The sequence below is a fragment of the Melanerpes formicivorus genome, unplaced genomic scaffold (assembly GCF_026170545.1).
Source record: "Melanerpes formicivorus ecotype bairdi unplaced genomic scaffold, bMelFor1.0.p_v2 SCAF_2, whole genome shotgun sequence".
Lineage (NCBI taxonomy): Eukaryota > Metazoa > Chordata > Aves > Piciformes > Picidae > Melanerpes > Melanerpes formicivorus.
The window spans coordinates 13,700,110-13,711,861 of NW_027142354.1; the positions used below are offsets into that span (position 1 = coordinate 13,700,110).

The following is an 11,752-nucleotide window of genomic DNA, read 5'->3' on the forward strand; positions in this document are numbered from 1 at the left end:
AGAGAGCTGGCAGATGAGCTGGCCAAGCCACTCTCCATAATTTTCCAGCAGTCCTGGCTCACTGGCGAGGTCCCAGAGGACTGGAAGCTGGCCAACGTGGTGCCCATCCATAAGAAGGGCCGGTTGGATGAGCCAGGGAATTACAGGCCTGTCAGCCTGACCTCAGTGCCAGGCAAGATCATGGAACAGGTCATCCTGAGTTCAATAACACAACACTTACAGGATGGCCAAGGGATCAGGCCTAGCCAGCATGGATTTAGGAAGGGCAGGTCCTGCCTGACCAACCTGATCTCCTTCTATGATCAGGTGACCCGCCTGGTGGATGTGGGGAGGCCTGTTGATGTAGTCTACCTGGACCTCAGCAAGGCCTTTGACACCGTCCCCCATAGCAAACTGCTGGCCAAGCTGTCAGCCCATGGCTTGGACGGGAGCACACTGCGATGGGTTAGGAACTGGCTGGAGGGCCGAGCCCAGAGAGTGGTGGTGAATGGTGCCACATCCAGCTGGCAACCAGTCACTAGTGGTGTGCCCCAAGGATCAGTGCTGGGCCCTGTGCTCTTTAACATCTTTATTGATGATCTGGATGAGGGCATTGAGTCCATCATCAGTAAATTTGCTGACGACACCAAGCTGGGGGCAAGAGTTGATCTGCTGGAGGGTAGAGAGGCTCTGCAGAGAGACCTGGACAGGCTGGACAGATGGGCAGAATCCAACGGCATGAGATTTAACACATCCAAATGCCGGGTTCTGCACATTGGCCACAACAACCCCATGCAGTGCTACAGGCTGGGGTCAGAGTGGCTAGAGAGCAGCCAGGCAGAGAGGGATCTGGGGGTGCTGGTTGATGGTAGGCTTAACATGAGCCTGCAGTGTGCCCAGGCAGCCAAGAGGGCCAATGGCATCCTGGCCTGCATCAAGAACAGTGTGGCCAGCAGGAGCAGGGAGGTCATTCTGCCCCTGTACACTGCACTGGTTAGGCCACACCTCGAGTACTGTGTCCAGTTCTGGGCCCCTCAGTTTAGGAAGGATGTTGACTTGCTGGAACGAGTCCAGAGAAGAGCAACAAAGTTGGTGAGGGGCTTGGAACACAAGCCCTATGAGGAGAGGCTGAGGGAGCTGGGGCTGCTTAGCCTGGAGAAGAGGAGACTTAGGGGTGACCTTATCACTCTCTACAACTACCTGAAGGGAGGTTGTAGACAGGCTGATGATGGTCTCTTCTCCCAGGCACCCAGTACCAGAACAAGAGGACACAGTCTCAAGCTGCGCCAGGGGAGGTTCAGGTTGGATGTTAGGAAGAAGTTCTATACAGAAAGAGTGATTGCGCTATGGAACGGGTTGCCCGGGGAGGTGGTGGAGTCGCCGTCATTGAAGGTGTTCAGAAGGAGACTTGACGGGGTGCTTGGTGCCATGGGTTAGCTGTTTGGGTGGGTTGGATTGGTTGATGGGTTGGACACGATGATCTTGAAGGTCTCTTCCAACCTGGTTTGGTTTATTCTAATAAAGGTTTATTCTAATAAAGGTTTATTCTAACTTCTCTTAAGGTGCGATTATCTAGAAAAGGCTACTCTCAAAGTCATGACAAAACAGAAGGCAGACTTACAGAATGCCAAGTTTGGGTATTTTGGTGGGTTTAGCAGAGTAATGCTACACTTCCCACCTGCAAAGCAGAATAAAGAATTGTTTTTGCCCAATTTGTAATGCAAGCGAACACCTTCATAATACTACAAAGAAAAATATGAGACTTCTTTGAGGGAGTGTGACACTAGTAAAAAAAGCTGAGAATCAAAACAAAAGATTAAATTAATGATATACATTTAAGGAAAAAAAGTATCTTCATTTTAATTTTCATGTGTTACTTTTCCTACCTGAAATTTTCATGTATAAAATCATGACCTTCCCTCACAGCATGAACCATCATGCTGAAGTCAACTACACCCAGTGACATTCACATGACAAAACCTGACACAATTAGAGAAAAAAAGCCTTGAATAACATTTCCATGTTTTAGAAGTACTCCTTGTTCCTTCTTATAAGAACAGAATACTCAGTCTAAGCTTTCATCTCAAGGGACTTCTTCCCACAAAAAAGGGCCCACTCCTACAAACAGAATACAATAAATGAGTTCTTGAAGTAGACAAACCATTGAACAAATCAAGAACATAATGGTAGGTGCCCCTAAAGTTATGAAGAAATATTGGTTGCTATTGACCTTATGAAGAGCCTAACATCATGAAGCTTATCAATACCTGCCTTATCACCAGTTTCAAGACTATTGCTTCTTATAAATAGAAGTTTATCAGCTCTTAGTTCCAATTTCAACTTTTAAACACTCATGGCACATTAACAGCACAAGTTCCAGAAGAACGGTCTTGATCATCAGTATGTATGTAACCTTTTTACTTCTATTAACACCTCCTCCTGAAATTAGGACTTCACAAAAGGCAAAACATCAGACTTTTAAAAAACAATAAAAAACTAAAACCAGACTGAGGTGGGGAGCACATAATTTAAAAGCCAGAATATCACTTCCTGGCATTTCCAGTTCTCCTTATCCAATGAAACTCAAAACCAAAAGAAAAACCATGAGTAAAGCTGTGACCTGACAAACTCTAGTGGGGAAAGAAGAGGAAAGGCCAAAGAATTCAAGAAGGAACAAACAGAAGAACATTAGCACCACAGAAATGCATTTACAGTATTGCATTTTCTTTGTGACTGAGCACTGAAAATGTTTGAAGCTTTAGTCTTTCAGGCTCATTCACTTTTTGCCTTCTTTCGTAATACACAGTTAAAAACAAGGATTAGTTATCTCAATTCTGTTTCTGAAGGAAGCATCCAAAATAAAGTATCTAGCTTAATACATCAGTTCTTAAATGTGGATATGAAACTGCCTACCTTCTAAGTCAGCTTCAGTTAAATTCTTGTAAAACTTTGAAAGTTAGCATCTCCTGAACAATTCTTTGTTTTATTTTGATCTGTTGCTCGTTTTGATTTTTTTCACATGCTTCAGTTTCAGAGCATGTGACATTTAGCAAGTGTTTATGTAATTACAAAATCCACTGCCAAGTTACAATAAGGATCTAAGCAACCAAAACACTGCCACCAAAAGTCTCAGATCCTCCATTTCCCATTTATATTTTCACCATTTACTATGAAAGTTTCCCCTCCCCTCTCTGCCACCCCAGCCAACCTTATGCATCAGCTCTGAAAAAACTTTCAGTTACTGCACCTCCCTAGAACTGGAGAAAACGGCCCCACTGTTTCTGTCTAGTTAATCTTTTGCTATTTCAGCAACTCAGAGTAGCTCAAAGGCCTGAGAAGTGTTGGAGTCAACTCCTGGAATGTGCAGATAGCACAGGATGAGAAAGATGGAGAAGTGACTGCTAGATCTGCTCACAGCGGAGACAGCCTCTCCAGCCCTCAGAGTATTTACAGCCTATAGCTGCCCCGACCCTTTTCAACAAAAGACTTCCTATCAAATTGCCAGTTAACAGATGTACCAGGAAAGCATTTCTAATTATAATAGCAGTCTTTTTCCCTAAAACCTTTTATTATTTCAGTAAGAAACTTAGTCAGTTTCAATGGTACAGGGAAGAGCTAGCAGATTACATGGCTGTAGAACCACTTCCTCACACTACAAAACTCCAGGAACTTAATTGCTGCGGTTTATCAAACAAGGAGGCAAGGAAACTGGCCATCATTTACAAGATCTTGTGGTAGAAAGCCCTATCTCCACCCCACTGCCCAGAAAAACTAACACTTTGATACAAAGATTTGTAAAAGTTGTAGACAAGATAAAACTGAAAATAGAAGTTGGGCAAACTTAGATTCAAAATAATAAACCATCAACAGGGTGAGAGTCGATGTTTAAAAAAAATACACAAACCCAAACAAGACAAAAGACCAATTACAGTTTTACATCACTGAAAACATTCAAACAAAATCTGAATTTTCTCCCCAGCTCTCCTTGTAAAGTACATTCTAGTTTAAACAGGAATTCATTCAGGAAGCACTCATAGCCTGTGCAGCGCAGGCCAGGTCTGTCAGTCACCCTTACCAGCTAAATAGGATTTGACACAATTAGAAGTTTTAGAACTTCCACTTCAGATGACTAATTATAGTTTTGTTAACGTTTTCCTAACAATACAAATACACTTCACATATTTCTTCTAAAAATAGGCTATTTTGGAAGGAGTCAGAGAAAAGATGAGAGTTTTTTTACAGTTTAAGAGAGTTTTTTTTCCCCACAGTTTATTGAGCAGTAACTCCCTTACACTGTTTAAAAAAGAGGGAAAAAAAATGTATCTTTTAGTATAGCTGACATGTGCACAAGTTTAACAAATTAAAATCCAAACCCACAGGAACTGGCAGAGAGGAATTATCTCCTGGATGAAGCACACAGAAAATGAAGCAAGCTTCTCTCCACTGCTGCTCTCAGTCACCAGCATATCAAAATAACAAACTATTGAGTCTTTACTGACTATCACTTCCCAATTTTGACCTTCAATTTAAAGGAAATCACAACTTGCAGAGTGTCGAATGAAATCACTTGCACCGTTTGGTTTCAAGCCAGTCCTGGTTAGGAAGTTAGAAGTTACACAGCCTTTAGTGTGAGGCCACAAACACTCAAAAAATTTATTTCAAAGTTGAAGCTTCCAAATGTACGAATAAAATGGTTTCAGGCGCTTGGCACAGAATGCAGGATGCCATGAGGATACTGCACCTCAAAGCAGAGAGAGAAACAGTAAAGTGTTTTGGTGCAGTACCTGCTCAGCATATCGTGTATTATGTAGTTTATTCATACATTAAAATAGTTTTCTTTTTCTTGCTACTTACATTAGTTAGGTTGATTACATATTGTTTATACATACATTCCATCAATCGTGGAAACCACCAATACTGAGTCCATTAACAATATTCTAAAACCTCAACAGAATATAAATGTCACAATTAATACTTCTTAACCCGCTTAAATGATTTTGAAGCTGAAAACTAACTTCTCTGAGCTTCTGAAAAAATATTGCCAAAGCATCAGCTTACATTGTTACAGAAACAGTTACTTACACACTGAACCTGACACACTGAAGAAGCAGAATTTCTCCAGCACTAACAAGCACAAGACACACTGTACTGTGTGAGAACTGCCTCAGCAAAAGGAAGTTTTTAAACTGCTGGCCAAGTTTGTGGTATCAAGTCACTCCAAGTACTACTTCAATAATTTTTTTAAAAATCGTTCTGCAGTATTTAGACAACGTACAGACAACAGTTTACCTACACAAGCAGATATACTTTCAACCACCAATATAGTAAACAAACACTGTTAATTTAGAAAGAAGCCAGTTTCAGATAGAATGGGTTAATTTTGACTGGTATATTCATAGCAGATACAGTTGAAGAATTGAACAAAATAATATCACTTCCTGCTTCTGTTTTTTGGTAAAACGAGACCCTGCTATGAACCGGTCGCACACTACAGCCTGCCCGCTCCCTCAAGAGACGCCGCACGCCTATCCCCTCTGCTTGCCACTCTAGAGGGTCTACATCGGCTGCCTTGATGCGACAGGGCGGTCAGGCAGTGTAGGGGGGAGAGGCAACCGGGACACCCCGTCCGTTGCCCGGCAGGACAGCCAGGACACCCCGTCCCAGGGCGGCCGGGCCCGCCGGCGGCCGAGGCCTCTCCCCGCCGCGATCTGCCGGCCAGCGCCGATTGGCAGGGCACAGTGGAAGCGGGGCAGCGGCGCCCCGGCTGCAGGAACAGCAGCCTTCGGCCTGCGGCGGCTTTTCGCCCCTACAGTCACCCTGGAAGAGCCAAGTCGCGACTGAAGCAGGAGGGGAGACGTCAGGACAAAAAAAAAGGCGGAAAACTTTGCCCTGCCCAGAAGTTTGCCGGTGCCCCGCCGAGCCCTCCGTGCCCCTCGGAGTAGCTGGGCAGTGGCGATGAGGCCCGAGTGCGGCGTAGCAGGAGCTGTGGCTCCCTCCTCGCCTCCCTCCCGCGGACGGCGGCGAGAAGCAGGCCCCAGGGAGAGGGCTGGCTCCCCAAAGCCCCGAAACGCAACCCGTCCTCTGCGGGGCGGGCCGGCCGGCCTCCCTCCCTCCCGGAGCCAAGAGGGGCTGCTGCCCGCCAAGCCCCTCCGCGGGGCCTGCTTAGCGGCCGGGGGCTCGGCGCAGGGGGCGCCCCGGAGCCGCCTCACGACCCCACGGACAGCGGCGGGGGCTGCTCACCTTGGTGGCCATGGCGCTGCCGGTGCGGGCTGGGCTGCTGGTCTCCCCTCCCCGCCGCGGCTGCTCGGTCGGTGTGTCCGGCCCGCCCGCCGCCGCTGGGCCGCGCAGGCGGCTCCTCCTCAGCGTCCCGCGGTCGTCGTCGTCGCCGCCGCCGCCTGGGGGCCGTTGTGCTGCTCAGCAGCAAGATGTAGCCTCACGGCGGTGCCCTCTCCCCACGCCCCCGCCGCCCCTTCCACCACTATCACTGCTTGTCCCGAGCGTCTCCGTCGGGGCCGCTGGCAGTGATCCGCGGCGCCCCAAGGGAGCCGCCCCGGGTGGCCCCCACTGTGGTGAGGGGTGGACGTGCCCCGCGCCCCCCGTTTGGGAGTGCTCTCGCTACCCCACCCCGGTGCATTCAGCGGCTGTGCTCGGTAGCCAGCGTTTGGCCTCAAATTTCCGCTCGTAGGGGGGAGAAGGCCAGCAGAAAGACATTATCTGTCAGATCATTATTTCTGAACAGAAATTTCGAAGCAGCTGCATTGCAAGGAAAGCATTTTTAAGTCAGCCAGGTTCCTTCTCCAGCTATTAGTGGGATGTGTGTTGCCCCTGACGTCCTTTTTCAGCTGGGTCGTAGTATAGGGCAATTATTTACAGCGGAAAATTACTTCCAGGACCTGGTCCGGGTTGGTAGCATTCCTGTCGGGTGCTCCACGACCATCTCATAGAAACTGTCTATGACTCCACTTGATTTACAGCCTGCAGGAGCGACGTGGTGGTGGTGGAGGCTAAAACAAAAGGGATGCGAAAATGCTGTGTCATTGATCACGCAAGGTACTGTGCAACCTGAAAAGTGCAACTTCTCGTCTGTCCATGTATGGTGGTTGGTCTGGAATCAGGAGATGTTTCTTTTCAGTAGATGAAAATACATGGTGGACTTTTCATGATGATCAAGCAGAATCCTAAGAAGCAGGTAGACTGTTGGGAAGCTACATAGTTTTACATCTGCATTTCCTCATCCATCTGCTATTGGTATAGTCTATCAGTGAGACAGCTTTATTGAAAGAAAAAAAATGTTTACAGTTAAGTTAGGAAAAAATTTCCAAGTAGGACCAGTGAAATAGTTTCTATGGAAAATGAGGATGAGGTATTAAGAGGAAGCTGGCTGCTCCATCAACACTAGTTTTGAAATTATTAAACTGATTAACTTGAGATGTTTTCAAACTCCTTTACTTCAATTTTTAACTTTTTAGGAATTAAATACAGCAATTGCAACTTTTTACACTTTATAACAGCAGTATCTAAAATAAGACCTTTTTTTTTTTGTGTGGCCACTAAATGATCATTTATAATACCACCTTTAAATGGAGGTGTTGTCATTAAGGAGCGAATTTGCCACTTGGCCCCTACCAGAATGGTATTTCATCCACTGTAGTAGCAAAACTCTCTGAAGCTGTTTTTGTCTCCATGCTAAGGTTATTCTGTTCTTCCACCTTCTTGCTAGCAGTCTTCCCAACATTGTATGTTTTGATCTGGTCATCTAGTGAACATCTTGTAAAAAGGATAGAGGGGCACAGTCAAGAGACCCAGCATTGTCCTGTTTAGGGATCCCCAACTGACAGGTACATGAAGCACCTTCTAGCCCTTCTCCAGATGCTATGTTTTGCTATGTGATTTACAATAAACTTGTGGCTTTTATACAAGCTCACGTATGTGTCATTCTTTACCTGTGGTCACATCAGCTGCCAGAAGAATCTTAGTCTAGAGGTGCTAAGAAATATGTCTTTAACAGAGCACTGCTTGCCATCTGGGGAATGAAGAAAAAAAGTCATGATTTATTCAGCCTCTATATGCTTAAAATCTCCAGTTTACATTTTTCCACTGTGAAGTACTCCTAAAAAGAAGCCTTGCTTGACAAGTCTGAAGAAAGAAGGAAATGTTAAAATGTCTTTCACTGTGAGAGAATGTTCTGGAAAAAATATTTTGGATGGGGTCTTAACAAAGACATTCTTAGCAATCATGCTGGATTGCAAATGAACATATCTTTTCTTAGGTGCAAACTATTATTTCTTAACACTAAGGGCCAAATACCAACAAATTGCTACTGAAATCACCTAAAATGTGCAAAACTTACTAAAGTAGTTAATTTTCTGCTACCAAGCTGAGCTGTAGTTAATTAAGACTCGATGTTTGCTTAACACTAGACATACAAGAAATCTCAGTGGCTTCAGCAGGGTTGTTTACATACTTAAACATTTGGTATGTTGGAAGTTGAGTCATCAATGGGGAGTTTATCAGCTTTCAAACATAGCTGGCTCATTATTCACTTTGTAGTAAAGCCCAAATGTATGCTATAATAGTTAAATATCTCTACCTCAGGGAAAAAGCAACAAAACACCACCCACACACAAAACCCCAAAACACACAAAAAACACCAACCAAACAAAACCCAAACACCAACAAAACCCCAACCCCCCCCAAAACTCCAACAATCAGTAGCAGAAGAAAATCCCTTACCCAGTTATGTGACTTTTTAAAAATGTTCTCTCTACAGATTTCTAAGTATGTTATTTTTGCAGTTAACTTACCTGCAGTAGTTATCAAGAACAACAGATGCAGCAGAGTTAAGTGAGAAGTGACCTGTTGCAGAGCCTCATCAAAAGAAAAATTCCTGTCAACAGCTTTATGCAGGTTGTTTAAAGATGGACTCTGTAAAAGGACACAGAGAACCTTTGCTGAATACTTTTCATTGCTGGGCAAGTTTTGCCTGTAACTTCCAGATCATGTTAAGTGGGTGACCTTGTGTGTTCTGATTTGTGCAAGCTTGGTGGGGAATGATAAAGAAAAAATAAGGTTATTCAGATAACCTTCAAACTAAAAACCATATGGAGAAAGAACTATGGTTTGTGTTTCTAAGCTACTGTGCTCAGGAGCTCCTTGAGGTGGTGCACCTTGGATTTCTCCTTGCTAGCAGGCTGTGCCCTTTGCATTACCTATGTGATGCACACAGGTGACTCAGGTGGCCCTGAGGCATTTACCACATCTGTGGAAGAATTTTGAGGAACAATTATTATCTTCAGGGACAACAACTCTGCAAACAGAGCAGTCTGTCAAATACATGTATTTCCAAAGTCTTTGCAGGAGGTATACTGAAAATATATTGTCCTAGGTATTTTCAGAGCTGTTTATATAAAGTAAGGGGTTTTATTCCTTTTCTTGGTTGGGAGGCTATCAAAGTGGTGTGTACGGTAACATCAGTTCAACACTACATTAATCAGGAATGCCTAGCAATGACTGGTGAGTAATTACAAAACCATTTCACCCTTTTCTTACTACTTTTAGTTACCATATTTACCTTACTCACCTGATACACCTCTTGTTTTAAGAAGGGGTAAAGATTTCACATTTTTCAAAGCCTTAAAATGAACCATTTAAGCAATTACTTAGTCTACAAATCAAAACCAGTTGTAGCATACTCTTCATCTTCAGAAGTCATTTCTGCACAGATTCACCTACCTCTGCCCAAGAGGTCCTTTGGGTCTCATGTTTCCTCTCAGCTGACCAGCATTTCTGTTTCAGAGTTGGTTTAACAGCATTTCTTTGGTGTTTCTCAGAAGTTTGCCAGAGAGTGACATAGATAAAATACTGTTTTCTCCTATCTTCTTTTTCTTTCCCTCCCCAAAAGTGGACAGAAAACAATAGGAGTTGCTGCATCCTTGAAACCTAATGTTATCTGCATAGAGCAGCTGGGTGACAGCTACTGAATCCTGTTAGTGCACTGACCTATACAGCATGGCACCATTTGCAAGTCTAACATGAAAAATACATTTAATGATTCATGCTCTGACTTAAAAATAGGATTATTTACCTTTATTGTATGTTGTGAGTCTTTGGCCAGAAAAGCTGTGAACTCTTGAATCATTTGGTTTGTGCACCAAAGCATGATAGCCACTTATTTACCCAGAACTTTATGTGGCACATTAAAATGGTGCTCAACGGATTACAGACACACTGTTCAATCTTACTCTGCACCTGGCAGATCACTACAAACCCAGTGAGGCAGCCAGTCTTGAAATACTGTAGGATGTTAGGTCAAGAATTCCCTTGTTCATAAAAGCTGCTTTATAAAAAGGCACCTGAAATTGCACCCAAATTCCTGAGGTTTTCAATCTCTGAATAAGCAGTTCTGAGGAAAACTCTGCTTCATGCAGTAGTTTTTGACTTAGGAGTTTTGTCTCCTTAGAGCTGGTACTCAAATGCCATAGTTATATGAACCACGGTCTTTTTCTAGGGGAGTTCTGGTTTGACATAGTTACATTTTTAATAAACACATAGCTAAGACTGGGGTTGTGCTGTATGTGAATGTGCTTTTTCATGTACACTGGGGAAAAAGTGCTATGTTATGCTATGCTACATTCCCTACTCTGAGGCTGTTGTGAGGGTAATTTTTATGAAACTGGCAGTTTTGAGTCATGGTGGACTCCCTGGGTTCAGTTTTCTCTTTAAAAATCCATAAACCCAGCTTCTGCCCATTGAAGATGTGAAAAACCTCCACAGAAGGAAAAAAAAAAGTGTGGGTATTTCAGAGATAGAATGTTGTTGCAGTGTGCTTTTGAGAGCACTTTCAAGATTTTTTTGGGAGGTTGATTGCAAAGGTCATGTTTCAGTGCATGGGAGAGAAGGGTGTGTGTATTAAACACCTACTGCATAATTTTATGCACCATGGCTGCAAGGGTTAGCAAGTTCCTTGGTCATGATAATTTGTTCTTTTGTTAGGTAAGTGTGAAACAACTTCTTTCCCCCCCATTTTCTCCTTGAAGTGTAGCAAACATTGTGGCCAATTCTAATGTTTTCACCTTTATGGCAAAATAATCAGTGATAGATGCATGTATTTTTTTTAAGCAATATATGCTTTGAAAGAAATTACACCCAAAAAATCACACTTTCTTGTGCAAGGAATAAAGGAGATATCCTAAACACCTAACTCTAATATCATTCTTGCTTTTTTTGCATTCCCTTCTGACCTGTACACTGATTGGTAGTATGATATATATACTTACATCTGAGCTAGGATACTTCTACATCCATATGTATTGTGCACTTTAGTTGGGTTGAATTCATATATTTTGGATTTCAATGTAAGGTCTTCTAAGGTCAATAGGTTTTTAACTCAGCTTTCCTGAGAGATAGAATACAGTTTAGTGAAAATAATACTTTAAAAGGAGTAAGTGTTTCCATTTTGCTGTTTGCTAGCATTAGGAGAATTGACACACCATTAGCACTATTGATTCTTACAGCTACTGACCCTTTCTATCTGGAGTGCTGACTGCCTGTGGCTTATTTCCATTTTTCCCTGTTGCAGAAAGCTGCTGTACCTGGCTATCTCAGGGGACTGCAGTCTCAACAAGCAGAGCAACAGAAGAGGAGTGTTATCTGCTGTGTACTTTGATTAAATGTGCAGGCACATCTGTGATGAGGTCCTCTTGATATTAAGAAGCCAAGGACTGCACCCAAATTGTCTTCTGAAACACAGATTGCTAATCCTACTAAAGATGTA

General features: G+C 43.6%; 1 protein-coding gene and 1 long non-coding RNA gene across 3 annotated transcripts in view; both read right to left on the bottom strand.

Annotated features, from left to right (window-relative positions):
* Nucleotides 1–6,423, bottom strand: part of SNX9 (sorting nexin 9) — a 67,914-nt gene extending 61,491 nt beyond the window's left edge. For both annotated transcript variants that reach the window (XM_068151275.1, XM_068151265.1), the window contains exon 1: nt 6,220–6,423. In XM_068151275.1, the coding sequence (XP_068007376.1) occupies nt 6,220–6,231 (12 nt within the window). In that variant the 5' untranslated portion in view covers nt 6,232–6,423. The remainder of the gene's footprint in view (nt 1–6,219) is intronic.
* A 121-nt stretch (nt 6,424–6,544) lies between these two features.
* LOC137447600 (uncharacterized) lies at nt 6,545–11,425 on the bottom strand. The gene is made up of 4 exons (XR_010988891.1): nt 11,256–11,425; nt 8,784–8,904; nt 7,923–8,002; nt 6,545–6,983 (listed from the first exon to the last, which is right to left on the bottom strand). It is a non-coding gene; the product is annotated as an uncharacterized lncRNA (long non-coding RNA).
* Nucleotides 11,426–11,752: the final 327 nt, after the last annotated feature.